The following is an 18,260-nucleotide window of genomic DNA, read 5'->3' on the forward strand; positions in this document are numbered from 1 at the left end:
CCCACTTCAACTCTGCTTCCCATTCCCCTTTGGATATGTCCATACATGGCCTCCTCTACTGCCATGATGAGGCCAAACTCAGGTTGGAGGAGCAACACCTCATATACCGTCTAGGTAGTCTCCAGCCCCTTGGTATGAACATAAAATTCTCCAACTTCCGGTAATTCCCTCCCCTTCCCTATCCCTATGTCACTCTGCCCCCTCCCCCAGCTGCCTACCACCTCTCCCATGGTTCCGCCTCCTTCTACTACCCATTGTGTTTTCCCCTATTCCTTCTTCACCTTTCCTGCCTATCACCTCCCTGCTTCCCCTCCCACACCCCTTTATCTTTCCCCTTACTGGTTCTTCACCTGGAATCTACCAGCCTTCTCCTTCCCACCCTCCCCCCACCTTCTTTATAGGGCCTCTGCCCCCTCCCCCTACAGTTCTGACGAACGGTTCCAGCCCGAAACGTTGACTGATCATTTCCACGGATGCTGCCCGACCTGCTGAGTTCCTCCAGCGTGTTGTGCATGTCACAAATGACCTGACTTGGTCCAACTAAGCAGAGTTCACTGCCAAGAAGGCCCACCAGCGCCCTTACTTCCTGAGAAAACTAAAGAAATTTGGCCTGTCCCCTAATACCCTCACTAATTTTTATAGATGCACTGAAGAAAGCATTCTTCTAGGATGCATCACAACCTGGTATGGAAGTTGTCCTGTTCAAGACCGAAAGAAGCTGCAGAAGATTGTGAACACAGCGCAGCACATCACACAAACCAATCTTCTGTCCTTGGACTCACTTTACACCGCACGCTGTCAGAGCAGTGCTGCCAGGATAATCAAGGACACGACCCACCCAGCCAACACACGTTTCGTCCCTCTTCCCTCCGGGAGAAGGCTCAAGAACTTGAAGACTTGTACGGCCAGATTTGGGAACAGCTTCTTTCCAACTGTGATAGGACTGCTGAACGGATCCTGACCCGGATCTGGGCCGTACCCTCCAAATATCCGGACCTGCCTCTCGGTTTTTTTGCACTACCTTACTTCCCATTTTTCTATTTTCTATTTATGATGTATAATTTAAATTTTTAATATTTACTATTGATTTGTACTCCAGGGAGCAGGAAGCGCAGAATCAAATATCGCTGTGATGATTGTACATTCTAGTATCAATTGTTTGGTGACAACAAAGTATAAAGTAACACTACCTCTTTCACAACCCTAGGATTCAGTTCATCTGGTCTGGGACCCCTCAACCATTAGGCTTCTGAACCAGCATGGATTAACTTCCCTCACCTCAACATTGAACTGATTCCACAAACGACAGACTCACTTACAAAGACTCATGTTCTCAGGGTTATTTTTATTTGCAGTTTGTCTTCTTTCGCACATTGGTTATTGCTTTTCGTTTATGAACATTTTTTCATAAAATCCTCTTGTTATTTTTTCCTTGGAAGAAAATGAATCTCAGGGTCAAATACGGTAACAAATAAATACTTCGATAATGAATTTACTTTGAACTTTGACCCCCCATTGTCATAGTAGTACGATTCTATAATAGGGTCAGGTTTGACGTCACCAACATATGTCAAAAATACGTTGTTTTGCGACGGCAGTATATTGCAATACACAATAGTAAAAGAATACAAATTACAATGTATATGAAAATTAAATTAAGTAAGTAGTGCAAAAATATGCCAATTGGTTCAAGAATTTCTTGAATTTGGTGGTATGGGACCTCCTGCCTGATGGTAGCCAGAAGTGGTCTAGCTCAGGTGATGGGGCTGTAATTCTCATGATCTTATTTCAATAAAGTGATCCTTCAGTCTTGTAAAGTAAATGAGTGTAAACCCAACTATTCTTCTTATGACAACCTCTTTATCCCTGGGATCAACCTTTTCTGCTCAGTCTCCAGTACTAGTGTATACACTCTGTGGTGACTTTATTAAGAGTCTTCTGCACCTAACAAAGAAGCCACGTCTGCTGATGCAGACCATCTCCTTCAAGGTTTGACATGTTGAGTGTTCAGAGATGTCCTCCTGTCGTAACATGTGTTTATCTGAATTACAGTCATCTTCCTGTCAGCTGGAACCAGTCTGGCTCTTTCCCTCTGATCTCTCATTAACAAGGTGTTTTCACCCACAGAACTACCACTCACAGGATGTTTTCTCGGTTTTCACACCATCCTCTGTAAACTCTAGAGATTGTTGTGCATGAAAGTCCCAAGAGGTCAGCGGTTTCCGTGATACTCAAACCACCCCATCTGGCACCAACAATCATTATGCAGTTGGTCACTTGGATTTCTTCCCTATTCTGATGTGTGGTCTGAACAAAAACTTAACTTTTTGACCATGTCAGCATGATTTTATGCATTGAGCTGCTGCCATGTGATTGGATGATTAGATATTTGCATTAATGAGCAGTTGTACCTAATAAAGTGACCATTGAGTGTATGTATGCTCTCCTTAATAATGGATTCCTGTATTTTTCCCAAAAACAGATGTAACCCTAGAGTAGGGCTTCCCAACCATTTTAAGACCATGGATCAATACCCTTAAGCAAGAGGTCAGGTTGGGAACCCCTGGCCCACAGACACAGAAACTGCAGCACAGAAACAGGCCTTTTGGCCCATCTAGACTGTGCCAAACCATTAATCCCCATCGAGCTGAGCCTAGACCATAGCCCTCTGTACCCCTGCCATTCACATACCTATCCAAAGGTCCCAAATATTGAAATCCACCCTGCATCTATTTAAGAAGGGAGAAAGGCAAAAGAAAGTAAATTATAGGCCAGTTAGCTTAACCTCAGTGGTTGGGAAAGTGTTGGAGTCCATTATTAAGGATGAGGTTTCAGGGTACTTGGAGGCTAATGATAATTATTAGAAAATAAAAATAAGTAATAAAAAAGAGTCAAAGTCAGCGTGGTTCCTGTGAAGGGAAATCTTGCCTGACAAATCTGTTCAAGTCCTTTGAGGAAGTAACAAACAGCATGGACAAGTGAGAGGCAGTGGATGTCAGTTACTTTGATTTTCAGAAGGAGTTTGACACATGAGGCTGCTTAACAGGATAAAATCCTATGGTGTTACAGGAAAGATACTGGCATGGATTGAGGAATGGCTGACAGGCGGGAGGCAGCGAGTGGGAATAAAGGGGGCCTTTTCTGGTTGGCTGCCAGTGACTAATGGTGTTCCACAGGGGTCAGTGTTGGAACCACTACTTTTCACATTCGGATAGTGGATTAGTGGCTTTGTGGCAAAGTTTGCAGATGATACGAAGATAGGTGGAGGGGCAGGTAGTGCTGAGGAAGCATTGCCATTGCAGCAGGACTTAGACAACTTGGAAGAATGGGCAAAAAAGTGGCAGATGGAATACAGTGCTGGGAAATGTATGATAATGCATTTTGGTAAAAGGAACAATAATGCAGATTATTATCTAAATGGGGAGAAAAATCATACATCAGAGGTGCAGAGGGACTTAGGAATCCTCGTGTAAGACTCCCAGAAGGTTAATTTACAGGTTGATTCTGTGGTAAAGAAGGCGTATGCAATGTCGGCATTTATTTCAAGGGGAATAGAATATAAAAGCAAGGAGATAATGCTGAGCCTTCATAAGACACTAGTCAGGCCACACTTGGAGTATTGTCAACAGTTTTGGGCTCCATATCTCAGAAAGGATGTGTTGTCGCTGGAGAGGGTCCAGAGGAGGTTCATGAGGATAATTCCAGGAAAGAATGGGTTAATATATTGGGAGCATTTGGCAGCTTTATGCCCGTACTCACTAAAATTTAGAAGAATATGGGGGATCTCATTTAAACTTACCAAATGTTGAAAGGACTAGATAGGGTGAATGTGGAGAGGATGTTTGCTAAACTGGGGTATCCAGAACTAAACGGCACAGCCTCAGATTTGAGGGTCGACCTTTAAGAACAGAGGTAAGATGAAATTCTTTTAGCTAGAGAGTAGTAAATCTATGGAATGCTCTGTCATAGACTGTGGTGGAGGCCAAATCCGTGAGTATATTTAAGGTGGAAGTTGATCGTTTCCTGTTCGGTCAGGGCACATCATGTACCATTTTCAAAAAATAGCTTATATCTGTTATTTCAATTCATAATTCAAGTCAAATTAACTGCTGCAAAGGTTAAGGAAGGCATTTTTGTTTGTCCACAAATCGAACAGGTCATCAATGACAAGCAATTTGAAGAACTTCTAGTGGGACCAGAGAAAATTGTATAGAAGACATTGAAGGATGTTGTTGACAGATTTCTTGGCGTACCGAAGTACGTGCAGCTGGTTGACAACATGCTTCAAGCATACAAAACCAGGAAGTGCAAGATGTCACTTTAGATTCATGTTCTGCATTCCCATTTAGACTTCTTCCCTGCAAATCTTGGTGCTGTCAGTGACAAGCACGGTGAAAGGTTTCACCAGGACATCGTGGTCATGGAGAAACGGCACCAGGGCAACTGGAATCCGTCAATGCGGGCCGATTATTGTTGGACACTTAAGCAAGAAAGCTCAGACACTGAGTACAAATGAAAATCATCATCCAAACATTTTTAGCTTAGTTGAACTACTGCAAAACATTAGCACTGTTATGCAATTAAAAGCATATTTAATAAAAGCTAATTTCGTTTCTCCAAATTCCTATGTAATACAAGTTGTCTGAAATTATATTTTATAAATTATGATATAAGCGGTCCATCATAACAAAACTCTGAAGAAGCAACACTAATGCCACATAATCAATGTGTAGCCTACTGGAACCATTAGATATTTGAACACTTTTCCCTTCCTAAGCACAATGCTGGAAACACTAACATTTTGTGTATCATTGATCTGGTTACTCCTTTGACCCATCAGCTCTCCTGGGGCAAAGGTCGCCAACAGCAGCTTGCTGCCCGTGGCTTCCACTTTCACCACACGTCTTCTGTGCGAAGATCCTTCCTCTCCCAGGGTGTCACTGTAGCTCTGGGTTTTTAACGGGACGGGGTTGCTCGCCCAATGCCCAACCCTACTCCTTTCACAGCTGGGCTTCAGAACATATACAGCAGGGTTTTACTGTTGATTGCTCAATAATATTGATAGAATTTTCCGCATCTTGAGTCATTCTAGTTGCTGTTTAGTGGGTATCCTACAGGCAATGCATAACTTGTACCCGGTACCAAGGAAAATAAATCAACATTTCAACACACCGAACCACAGGCACCAGTTTTGCCTGACTTCAGCTCACATGATATCCAGCATCACATGCACCATCAATGTAGGCCATAACACTCAGGGCTAGGACTAGATTTTTCTGTGACTATATTTTACTGCTACCGTACAAGTTCCCTGTGCTGTGTGACTGTGTTTTACACAGGGGCCCCAGAGGAACACTGTTTCAGCTGGGTACCTTCATGTGTATAGTTGAATGACAATTAGATTTGAACTCGACTTCCTCATACATTCAACCAATCCCAACCATGAAACAACTTATGTAGTACAGAAAAAGCAACAATACGGAAACTCAGAAAGGCGAATTGCCAACATCTTTAATTACAGACAATTTGTAAAAGTCCATAGCTTAGTTTACACAGGGTATTGACAAGTTATCTTGGCCAGTGATATCTTTATTTTTATTTCTGATGTGTACAAATCAATATGGGAAGTAATGCAATGAGTTTCTTTGCATATATTCCATGAAATCTTTGAGATTATGGAGTTAAACAGAACATGTTGCAACTTTCCACTCCTGTGCAAAACTTGGCTTCATCTCGTCATTGAAGTGTTGACACCATTTCCAATCTTCACCCAAATAGTAGCAATAGTACAATTGTTATGGAATTCACCACTATCAATGGCACTAGGGAAGAAAAATGTGTGAGAGAAAGATTAGTTAATGATTGACTGATAACAGAATGCACTTTGGCAGAAGGAATAAAAGCTTATACCGTATACTATTTTCTAAAGGGGAGAAAATTCAGAAATCAGAGTTAGACCATCAAGCCTTCTCTGCTATTCTAGCATGGCTGATTTAATATCCCTCTCAACCCCATTCTCCTGCCTTCTCCCCATAACCTTTCATACTCTGACTAATCAAGAACCTATCAACCTCCACCTTAAATCATCCAGACTTGCTCTCCACAGCACCTGTGGCAATGAATTCCATGGATTCACCACCCTCTGGCTGAAGAAATTCCTCATTTCCCTTCTAAAGCGATCGATTCTGAGGCTGTGCCCTCTGGGAAAGGGATTTGGGAGTCCTTATTAACCCGAAGGTTAACTTGCAGGTTGAGGTGGTAGTAAGGAAGCAAACGCAATGATTAGATAACTTTATTTGTCACATGTAATCAAAAGGTACAGTGAAATGTGTTATTTGCATCAAAACGCATCAGCGAAGCCCACAAGTGTCGCCATGCTTCTGGCCACAACAAACCAACCCTAGCTCGTACGCCTTTGAAATGTGGGAGAAAACTGGAGCACTGGAGGATACCCACGTGGTCAAGGGGAGAACGGACAAGACAGCAGAGAGAATCAAACCCCGACTGCTGTTTGCTAGTGACATACAACAGACCGCATTTGGAATATTGTGAGCAGTTTTAAACCCTTTATCTAAGGAAGGATGTGAAGTTCCCCAACCATATCGCAGCCACCACCCTGCGACCAGACACTGTCCTAGTGTCTGAGTCGACTAAGCAAGTGGTGCTGCTGGAGCTAACAGTCCCATGGGAAGATAGCTTGGAGGAGGCCTTTGAAAGGAAGCTCTCCAAGTACGCAGGACTGGTCAGCAACTGTCAGCAGGCTGGATGGAGAGCAAGGTGTCTCCCAGTGGAGGTTGGTTGTAGGGGATTCGTAGCCCGTTCTTTAGTTAGAGCCTTCAGCATTTTGGGCATCGAGGGAGAGAGGAAGAGGAGAACCATCCGCAGTACCACCAATGCGGCAGAGAGGGCCTCAAGATGGCTGTGGCTCAAAAGAGGGGAGCCATGGAGTCATAAGTAGCTAGCCATTTGGACACAAGCTGGGGTCTGATCAGCCCTGGCTGGGTCACCTGGAGGAGGCTGTATGATGTTGAAAGACCCGAAACACCCGATGATTAAGTTGTGTCCAGAAGCATCAATAGATGTATGTACACAGCTGCTGGCATTGGAGAGGGTCCAGAGGAGGTTCACAAGAATGACACTGGAAATGAAAGGGTTAACACGAGGAGTTTTTGATGGCTATGCGATTGAGTTTGTTGGGGTTTAGAAGAATTGGGGGGGGGGGGATCTCGTTGAAGCCCATTGGATATTGAAAGGTCTAGATTGAGTAGACGTGGAGTGGATGTTTCCAATAATGGTCCAAGAACAGAGTGCAGAGTCTTAAACTAGGATGTGCCTTTAGAACAGAGATGAGGAGAAATTTCATTAGCCAGAGGTTAGTGAATCCGTGGAATGCATTCCCCAGATGGCTGTGGAGGCCAAGTCATTGGATATATATATTTAAAAGAGGTTATATTAGTAGAACAATCAAATGCTTTGTACAGAAGGCAGGGAAATGGGAATGGCGTTGAGAGGGAAAATAAATCAGCCATGATGGAATGGCGGAGCAGATTGGCTGAAGGGCTGAATTCTGCTCCTATGTCTTATGATGATCATTAATTCAATCATGGGATGATTTACTTCTAAATTTAGAGATACATCAGAATAGTCTCTTCCACCTCTTTCAGCCACACCTTCCAGCAACCCCAATTTAAAGTAACCTAATCACGGAACAATTTTCAATGACCAATTAACCTACCCAGTACGTCTTTGTACTGTGGAGGAAACCCACACATTCCATGGGGAGGACGTGCCGAGACTCCCTACAGAGGACACCAGAATTTGATAAAGTTTTAAGGGAATTGGGGGATTCTCAGATTCTTGTAAATAATAGGTTAAGGTTGAGTACTGACTATGTCTGTGTATTCTGGTTTGTGAAAGGCTACAGCATGTTTAAGATGATGTCTCACAGCTGCTTCTTTGGAGCGAGATGAGGGTTAAAGCTCACACAGATCCACAAAAGATGTCTCCCGATTTTTCACACCTTTTGGTTTCGACAAAAGGTGGTTGCCGATGGAGATAAGACAGGACATTCCTTTCTTAATTAAAGCTTAAATTTGGTGGAGTCTCTTATCTAAGTTATTGAGTTTTGCTCTATTTGAGTAGCTGGAATGTCTATCGAACTGATTGTTCTTTTGTATCGGTGGCCTTATAAATTGTAACAATTCTGGAAGTCGAGCAGTGAACTTGTTTGAACCGCCAGAGGGATGAGAATGCTTCTCCCCCTGATTTCGGGACCAACTTCCCTCGCCAGCTGAGCTCGAAGAAATAAACTGGTGAAAAGATAAGTAACGATCTTTTTGTGCTGTCGTTATTTGGTCCGGCAAATTTAAGTTTACAAACTAAACTCCAATGTACTGAGCTGTCATAGTGTCGCACTAAGCCATACACTATCATGATGCTGTGATATAGGTTGATAAGAGCAGAATATGAAAATGCATCAAGAAAGGTTTTACAGTTGGTAATGAATTAGCTGACTTCAGAAGATGGAGGTACCACTGAAATGGACTTGAAACCCTTGGTTTATCAAAAAGGGAGCAGTCACAGAATGAACTCCTGTTCCATTTTTATGAGTTCTGTTAGACATACATTCTGTTAGAAGTCTTAGGCACATGTAAAATAATTTTGTAAAACAAAGCTGCTTTCAAAAATAATGAAATGAGAAGTTTCTATTTATCAAAAATTTTACTATGAAGAGTAGTAAACAGTAAAAATACTAAATCAAATTAGTATTTGGTGTGACTACATTGAAAGTACACTGTTGTGCAGTTTTATAAGAAAATCGGCTGTTTGGTTGTTACAAACATCTTGGAGAACTTGCCACAGTATTTCTGCAGACTTTGGCTGTCTCGCTTGCTTCTGTCTCTCCAGGTGATCCCAGACAGCCTTGAGGATGTTGAGATCAGGGCTCTGAGGAGTCCACACCATCTGAAACCATTTAAAAAATCTAGGGTGCCTAAGACTTTTGTACAGTACCCTACGCATCAAGAAGAAACATAAGATTGGATTCAGCTGCTCTGGGTTAAAATACAAAAAATATGTCGGTTGCAAAATACAGTCGAGTTCTTGGTGAGAATGTGTGTTTTCAGAAGGGTGGGGAAGAACCAGAGAAAAAAGGCAATGCAAAGAGTATTGCTGATTGGAAAAAACACGATTCTCCAAGGTCCCTATTGTTTTTAAATTGATTTGTACAAGATAACAAACTACATCCTGTGATTAGTATAAGCGCAAAATATATTTCAATATTCTTAGTGGAATAAAAAGTGAACAGAGTGCTGTATAACTTACGTCTCATCACCATGCGTACAGATCGGATCAGATTTACCAGCTGTGACTTAATTCCTGGTTCTTCTCCAAAACCACCCACACTCTGTTCGACTCCCCAGCCAACTGCAAAGACATTGTCAACTGAAGTTTAGTTGTCAGCACGTACTTAAATATGCAGATCACTTGCTCAGTAGCTTATCACACAAACATAATTAAGGATGGGGACTCATCTCAATGATCATGACATGGAGTTTTCTTTTTACTTCAGTCAGTCTTTATTACAAACAAGTGAAAATCTGCAGATGCTGGAAATCTGAGCAGCACACACAAAATGCTGGAGGAACTCAGCAGGTCAGGCAGCATCTATGGAAAAAAGTACAGTCGACATTTTGGGCTGAAACCCTTTGGCAGGATTGGAAAATAAAAGATGAGGAGTAGATTTGAAAGGTGGCGGGGAGGGGAGAGAAAAATGCTAGGCAATAGATGAAACCTGAGGGGGGGGGGATGAAGCAAAGAGCTGGGAAGTTGATTAGTGAAAGAAATACAAGGCCATGGAAGAAAGGGGGGGGGGGGGGAAGCACCAGAGGGAGGCGAAGGGCAGGTAAGGAGACAACATGAGAGACGGACAAGGGGATGGGAAATGGTGAAGGGGGAGTGTTGGGACACACTACTGGAAGTTTGAAAAATCAATGTTCATGCCATCAGGTTGGAGGCTACCCAAACGAAATATAAGGTGTTGTTTCTCCAACTGAAGTGTGGCCTTATCCCGATAGTGGAGGAGGCCATGGACTGACATATCGGAATGAGAACGGGAAGTGAAATTAAAATGGGTGGCCACTGGGAGATCCCACTTGTTTTGGCAGACGGAATGTATGTGTTTGGTGAAGTGGTCTCCTAATCTGCGTCGGGTCTTTATTACATTTGTTTAACTTTTTATACATTTCTGCAGGCTCTGACTTAATACAGAAATGCTAAGGAGGTATCTCTTAGAATGATAGAACACTACAGCACAGAAACAGGCCCTTCAGCCCATCTAGTCCATGCTGAACTATTAATCTATCTAGAGACATTGAGCTGCACCTGGATCATAACCCTCCATAACACTTCCAACCACGTACCTATCCAACACTCCTCCTAAATGTTGCAATCTAACCCACATCTACCACTTGCACTGGCAGTTTGTTTCACACTCCCATCACCCTCGGAGTGAATAAGTTCCCCCTAAACATTTCACTTTTCACTCTTAAACCATGACCTCTAGCTGTAGTCTCACCCAACACAACCTCAGTGGAAAAAGCCTGCTTGCATTTACCCTACATATATTCCTCTATATTGGGTGATGGGGTGGAGGTACGTCTTTACCAAAGGACATAAATTTAGGGCACTCTTTCCCCCCACTAGCCTGCAAGTCACCCTTGGGCAAGGGGTAGCACCTTGTCAGCCCCGGTCAGGGTCGCATGAAGCCATAGGAGCAGATGGTGGATGGCTGTATGAGCAGATGGTGGATGGTTGTATGAGCAGATGGTGGATGGCTGTATGAGCAGATGGTGGATGGTTGCATGAGCAGATGGTGGATGGTTGTATGAGCAGATGGTGGATGGTTGTATGAGCAGATGGTGGATGGTTGTATGAGCAGATGGTGGATGGTTGTATGAGCAGATGGTGGATGGCTGTATGAGCAGATGGTGCATATGCTGACGTTGAGACTGTTGAGGAACAATGGGGTCGACTTAAAGGGGTAATACACACAGTGCAGGTAATGTTCTTACCCAAAGTCGGGAGAAGCAATAAAAACAATGTATCAACTGCATGGTTGAATGAAGATTTACATTCACATTTATTTAAGGAAAGACAGTTATAAAATGAACACAGAAAAAATAATAATATATTAACCATAGGCATATGAAAATATGAGATCTATAGTCAAGAGGGAAATTCGGATTGCCAAAAGGCAGGTTGAAAAGGATATTGCTGATAATGCTAAGGTTGACCCCAAGAGATCTTTTCAATACTTCAGAAGTAAAAGAAAAGTCAAGAAGGAAGTTAAGTGTATAAGGAATAATAGTGGGGTAATAAATTACACAGAGGAGGACATAGCAGGTACTCTTAACTCATATTTTGCCAAAGTATTCACCCGTGGAGATGTTAGCAATATGCCAGAAAGTGTAGGAAAAAAAAGGTTGTTTTAAGTGACTTGGAGATCTTAGAAAGTGAGGTCCTGCTTCAGCTGAAAGTTAAAAAATCTCCTGGGCCAGACAACATGTATCCAAAGGTAATTAGAGAGGACCGTGATGATATGTGCAAATATATGTACAAACACCTTTCAAAAGTCAGTGAAGACTGGTGAAATCCCTAAGGACTGGAAATGGGCTGATGTCCCTGTATATAAGAAGGGTGACCACACTGACTGTAGTAGCTATACACCAGTAAACATAACGTGTATAGTAGGTAAGATAATGAAAACAATATTCAGGATGAGATAGAAAAGCAGCTGATAAGAACAGGCATGATAGCAGAAAGCCAGCAGAGGTTCAGAAAGGGGAAATTATGTTTTACTAATATGCTGGAGTTCTAAGAAGAGGCAATTAAAATTTATGATAACAATAGGGCGGTTGATATCATTTACTTGGACTTTCAGAAGGGTTTTGACAAGGTACCCCACGAGAAGTTAACACCTCATCCCTTCCCACATCTCCACACCTCATCCTTTCCCACATCTCCACACCTCATCCTTTCCCTCATCTCCACACCTCATCCTTTCCCTCATCTCCACACCTCATCCCTTCCCACATCCCCACACCCGTACCCCATCCTCATCCCCACACCCGTACCCCATCCTCATCGCCCACACCCGTACCCCATCCTCATCCCCACACCCGTACCCCATCCTCATCCCCACACCCGTACCCCATCCTCATCCCCACACCCGTACCCCATCCTCATCGCCCACACCCGTACCCCATCCTCATCCCCACACCCGTACCCCATCCTCATCCCCACACCCGTACCCCATCCTCATCCCCACACCCGTACCCCATCCTCATCGCCCCTCATCCTCACCCACTCTCCCATCCCTATCGCCACATCCCTCTCCACCCTCTCCATCATCCCAACCCCTCGCCCTTCTCACACCCGCTGCTCGGTTCTCCTTCCTTCCCTTTCCCCCTCACCTCCCCACTCCATTTCCCTTGCTTCGCTCCCTCACCCTTGCTGAGGAATCGCTCCTCATGCAGCACAGCCACGGCGTTCACACACAGCAGAGCGGCCTGAACCAGCGAGTACAGAGTCAGCGCCATCGCCGCCCGACCGACCGACGGCAGCGCGCAGCCGCCACGAAGCACCGGCGGCCCAGCAACGCCAAATTCAAAACGTGGCCGAGAGCCGGAGCTGGGGCGGGCCCCGGGCCCCGATCGCCGGAGAGCCGGAGCCCAGAGCCCAGACCGCAGAACGGCGGGGAGTCGGAGCTCAGGGCGCTGGAGAGTAGGGACCGAGAGCCCAAAACACCGGGGAGTCGGAGCCCAGATCCGTGCTTGCTGTGCTGGATTTTTCTATGACTCTAAGCCCTGGTTGTGGCAGGACATTAACAATGTTTATAAGCCACCGAGAAAAATAAATACATGGATAGGAGAGGTTTCGAGGGTTACGGGGAAACACGGGCAGATGGGACTAGCTCGCTGGAAAAAAGCATGGACGACATAGAATAGTACAGTACAGGCCCTTCGGCCCACAATGTTATGCCGACCCTCAAACCCTGCCTCCCATATAACCTCCCACCTTAGATTCCTCCATACACCTGTCTAGTAGTCTCTTAAACTTCACTAGTGTATCTGCCTCCACTACTGACTCAGGCAGTGCATTCCACGCACCAACCACTCTCTGAGTAAAAAACCTTCCTCTAATATCCCCCTTGAACATCCCACCCCTTACCTTGAAGCCATGTCCTCTTGTATTGAGCAGTGGTGCCCTGGGGAAGAGGTGCTGGCTATCCATTCTATCTATACCTCTTATTATCTTGTACACCTCTATCATGTCTCCTCTCATACTCCTTCTCTCCAAAGAGTAAAGCCCTGGCTCCCTTAATCTCTGATCATAATGCATACTTTCTAAACCAGGCAGCATCCTGGTAAATCTCCTCTGTACCCTTTCCAATGCTTCCATATCCTTCCTATAGTGAGGCGACCAGAACTGGATACAGTACTCCAAGTGTGGCCTAACCAGAGTTTTATAGAGCTGCATCATTACATCATGACTGTTAAAACTCTACCCCTCGACTTATGAAAGCTAACACCCCATAAGCTTTCTTAACTATCCTATCCACCTGTGAGGCAATTTTCAGGGATCTGTGGACATGTTCCCCCAGATCCCTCTGCTCCTCCACACTACCAGTAATCCTGCCATTTAATTTGCCTTGGAGTTTGTCCTTCCAAAGTGTACCACCTCACACTTCTCCGGGTTGAACTCCATCTGCCACTTCTCAGCCTACTTCTGCATCCTATCAATGTCTCTCTGCACTCTTCGACAATCCTCTACACTATCTACAACACCACCAACCTTTGTGTCGTCTGCAAACTTGGCAACCCACCCTTCTACCCCCACATCCAGGTCGTTAATAAAAATCACGAAAAATAGAGGTCCCAGAACCGATCCTTGTTGGACACCACTAGTCACAACCCTCCAATCCTAATGTATTCCCTCTGCTTTATGCAGGCAAGCCAGTTCTGAATCCACCTGGCCAAACATCCCTGGATCCCATGCCTTCTGACTTTCTGAATAAGCCTACCATGTGGAACCTTGTCAAGTGCCTTACTAAAATCCATGTAGATCACATGCACTGCACTACCCTCATCTATATGCCTGGTCACCTCCTCAAAGAACTTTATCAGGCTTGTTAGACACAATCTGCCCTTCACAAAGCCATGCTGACTGTCCCTGATCAGACCATGATTCTCTAAATGCCCATAGATCCTATCTCTAAGAATCTTTTCCAACAGCTTTCCCACCACAGACGTAAGGCTCGCTGGTCTATAATTACCCGGACTACCCCTACTACCTTTTTTGAACAAGGGGACAACATTCGCCTCCCTTCAATCCTCCGGTACCATTCCCGTGGACAACGAGGACATAAAGATCCTAGCCAGAGGCTCAGCAATCTCTTCCCTCGCCTTGTGGAGCAGCCTGGGGAATATTCCGATGGGCCAAAGAGCCTGTTTCCATTCTGTGTGACTCAAAGACTCTATGAGTTCAGTTTGTGGAAACAAGATTCTGCAGGAGCTGAAGAAAATAGATGTTGAGGCGCCCCTCCTCACTGGAGTGTCCAGAACTGGAGGACATAGTCCGAGTGAAAGGAGCCATCTATCTAGGAAAGAGGCGCCAAGCAATCTCAGCAGAAGGTTATGAAACTTCGCTCTCAGGTTCAATTTATTTACTAATTGGAGATACAGCTCAGTAAAGTTCCAACCAGCCCAATGAGCCGACATCCATCTGCTAACCTGTACGTCTACACACCGGTATGTGGGAGGAAACCAGAGCAACCGGAGGAAAGCCACACGGTCATGGGAAAGTGTACAAACTCCTGACAGAGAGCAGTGGGAATTGAACCCGGGTCTCTGGCATTGCATTAGCTTTATGTTAGCTGCTATGCCACTGTGAAGTCACTGAACAGATTTAAGGTCAGAATCACAAGAATCTGCAGGTTAAAGAGTGATGGGGAACAGGTTGGAACGTGGAACGTAGAACAGAAATGAACAGCCACATTACAGGCCCTTCGGCCCACAATGTTGTGCTGACCGTGTAACCTACCTAGAATTTCCCCACCGCATAGCCCTCTATTTTTCAAAGCTCCAGATGGAGATCTCGATTAGGGGTTAGTGAGTTGTGGGCATGCCATGTTGGCACTGGAAGCATGGCAACACTTGTGGGCAGCCCCCCCCCCTCCCCGCAGCACAGACGGTCTCGGACTCACTGTATGTTTTGATGTACAAGTGACAGATAAGGCTAATCTCAGATTAGTCACAATGGAGCTGACTGTGGGACCATCTGCCCCTCTGCTGCCGTCCCTTAAATTCCTCTCGCAAGAGGAAGCATAGCCAGTTGGCAGTGTGGAGGCGTCAGCACTGGCCTTCAAGCCAAATGGTCCTGGGTTCAAATCTGGCTGGTTCCTTGCACGCTTTCCATCCGTGCTGGTTTGAGCGTTGAGCTAGCTTGGCCTCTGTAAAAAAAAAAACACAGACAAAAATGCTAAGGAAACAGGAAAGTTGCTGCCAGGTGTGGAGAGGAACAACTAACTCAGGAGGAAGCATGCTATTTGACTTGTTATTATCACTTTTGCCAGTGAACCACCTCCTGTTCTCTGCCTGTTCACTTTCAAAGTGACTGATTTTATTTTATTGAGAGATACAGACCAGAACAGGCCATTTCAGCCCTTCGAGCTGCACCATCTCTGATTTATCACTAGCCTAATCATAGGGCAATTCACAATGACCAATTAGCCTATTAACCGGTACAGTTTTGGCCTGTGGGAGGAAACCAGAGCACCCGGAAGAAACCCACGCATTCCACAGGGAGGACATACAAACCCCTTACAGTTGACATTGGAATTGAGCTCCAAAATCCAACACCCTGAGTTGTAATAGCATCGTGCTAACCTCTACGGTACTATGGTGCCCTCATTTCTAATGTGCTTCTATTTAATTTTTATAAGGTGCCACATTATGGCATCGTCCAGTTAGGATCAGGGAGGACCTTTAAAACAACAATGGGCTCTAGCCACTCAGTCTTGTTTAGACATTGCACTGAAGTTTCGTTTTTACTGTGCACTGTACCAGAATTATGGTCGAAATGACAATAAAAAGTGACTCAACTTAACTAAACATCAACAGTACAGTGTTGGTGCTGGATATTTGAAATTAAAATAAAAGTTGCTGCAATCATTTCACTGGTCAAACAACATTCATAGACAGTTAACATTTCAGATTCAGGTTACTTTTGGGAAGTGAGAAAAGATGAAAACAAGCAACACACATAAAAGTTGCTGGTGAATGCAGCAGGCCAGGCAGCATCTCTAGGAAGAGGTGCAGTCGACGTTTCAGGCCGAGACCCTTCGTCAGTCTCGGCCTGAAACATCGACTGCACCTCTTCCTAGAGATGCTGCCTGGCCTGCTGTGTTCACCAGCAACTTTTATGTGTGTTGCTTGAATTTCCAGCATCTGCAGAATTCTTGTTGTTTGCGTTTTTAAAGATGAAAACAAGTTAGCTTTAGGAGGCAGAGAAAGTGAGGAAGGTGTCTTTGTAAGATTTTCCAAGATTATTTAATGTCACTTCCAGTACCGAAGTGTAAAGGAGGACAAAATAATTGTTACTCAGGATCCAATGTAGCACAAAAATACAATAAGATAAAGAACATAGTAATAATTAAAAAAACATAGTAAATATAAATATATAAGATAGCATACACATAGATCCAGGAAATGATAAAGTAGTGGTGGTTGGGGGTGTGGAGGGATGGGTTAGTGGGTGGAGGTGTTGATCAGCCTCACTGCTTGGGGAAAGTAACTGTTTTTGAGTCTGGTGGTCCTGGAGTGGATACTACATAGCCTCATCCCTGATGGGAGTGGGACAAACACTCCATGAGCAAGGTGAGGTTATTCAGAAAGTCAGGAGGAATAGGATGCAGGGAAACTTGGCTGTGTGGATTCAAAATTCATTTGCCCACAGAAAGCCGAGGCTAGCTGTAGATGGAGCATATTCTGCCTAGAGATCTGTGACCAGTAGTGTTCCACAGGCATCTGTTCTGGGACCTCTACTTTTTGTGATTTTATCAACTCTTTTTGACTTGATAGAGTTGCTTGAGATGATAAGAAGCATAGATCGAGTGGACAGCCAGAGACATTTCCCCATGGAAATGGATAAAACAAAGGGTCATAACTTTAAAGTCATTGAAGGAAAGTTTGGGGGGGGGGGATGTCAGAGGTAGGTTTTCACACAGAGTGGTGGGTGCATGGAACACCCTGCCAGAGGTGGTGGTAGAAGCAGATACATTAGGGACATTTATGAGACATGGATGATAGAGAAGTGGAGGGTTATATAGGAGGGAAGGGTTAGGTTGATCTTAGAGTCGGTTAAAGGGCCTGTACTGTGCTGTAATGTTCTATCTTCTATGAGTTGAATGAAACAAAGGGAATGGAATAGGGTGAGGCCAGATGAGTTAAATATGTTAGGTGACACCACATTAAATTTCTTTAGCTGTGTTCTGTAGCTATGAGTAAATCTGTGGTATATACCTGCAGGCTTGACTGTATAAGACAAAACTCAACCAAAAGCACGACAAAGAAAAGTTTGTTACCTAAAGTTTAGAGTTTGAAATTGAGTGCTTGAGGCTCAACCTGTCCAAGTGGAGAATGAGATATTGTTCCACATGCTTGTCTCATTATAAGGATGCAGGATACCGCAAATGTCAGGAAATGTAGGCGAGGCTTGATCCAAAAGCAGCGTAGTGCAGACAATTATGCAGTGAGCAATAACTTTAATAATAGGCTGCAAAATAACAAGCCACAAGAGGCTAAAAAAAAGAGGAGAGAACAGATACCAAACACAACAGGTAACTGAAAGCTCAGAGCACCTTTTTGAGTCCATCTGGTTTGATGAGAATTGGGTTTAAATAGGCTGCAGGTGATGAGATAAGAGATGAGTGGCAGGTGACTCTTGTTAGTTGGGTGGAGACTGGGAGGTGTGGGACTCACAACAGAGAGAAAAGTGAAAGAAGCACTGAGGTGGTGACGAATCGATAGCTGTGAACCTGTTTACTCTTGAGCACTCTTGTTCTTTTTTTCCGCCAAAAATAGTGTAACTGCTGTTTTACACTTAGCAGATTTGCGGACTGACTCTCTACCCTTGGGGCAGTATGGATGTGATACGGTAGTATCGTGGTGAGCACAATTGCTTTACACTGATCAGGGGTT

At 44.3% G+C, this 18,260-nt stretch overlaps 1 protein-coding gene across 1 annotated transcript; it reads right to left on the reverse strand.

The window, feature by feature from the left end:
* Positions 1 to 5,483: 5,483 nt before the first annotated feature.
* ier3ip1 (immediate early response 3 interacting protein 1) lies at positions 5,484 to 12,639 on the reverse strand. Its single transcript, XM_072252170.1, has 3 exons — positions 12,509 to 12,639; positions 9,325 to 9,426; positions 5,484 to 5,822 (listed from the first exon to the last, which is right to left on the reverse strand). The coding sequence occupies exons 1-3, from the start codon at positions 12,597 to 12,599 to the stop codon at positions 5,767 to 5,769; spliced, it is 249 nt and encodes an 82-aa protein (XP_072108271.1). The 5' UTR covers positions 12,600 to 12,639; the 3' UTR covers positions 5,484 to 5,766.
* Positions 12,640 to 18,260: the final 5,621 nt, after the last annotated feature.

Source organism: Mobula birostris, chromosome 3 (assembly GCF_030028105.1).
Source record: "Mobula birostris isolate sMobBir1 chromosome 3, sMobBir1.hap1, whole genome shotgun sequence".
Classification (NCBI taxonomy): domain Eukaryota; kingdom Metazoa; phylum Chordata; class Chondrichthyes; order Myliobatiformes; family Myliobatidae; genus Mobula; species Mobula birostris.

What these genes read in the sequence shown, in the direction of transcription:
- ier3ip1 (XM_072252170.1), bottom strand. Translation starts at nt 12,599, where the DNA reads ATGGCGCTGACTCTGTACTCGCTGGTTCAGGCCGCTCTGCTGTGTGTG. An exon ending in GGAGCGATTCCTCAGCAAGG is followed by an intron (nt 9,427 to 12,508) that starts GTGAGGGAGCGA and finishes ATGTCTTTGCAG; the next exon opens with TTGGCTGGGGAGTCGAACAG. An exon ending in TGTACGCATGGTGATGAGAC is followed by an intron (nt 5,823 to 9,324) that starts GTAAGTTATACA and finishes TTTCTTCCCTAG; the next exon opens with TGCCATTGATAGTGGTGAAT.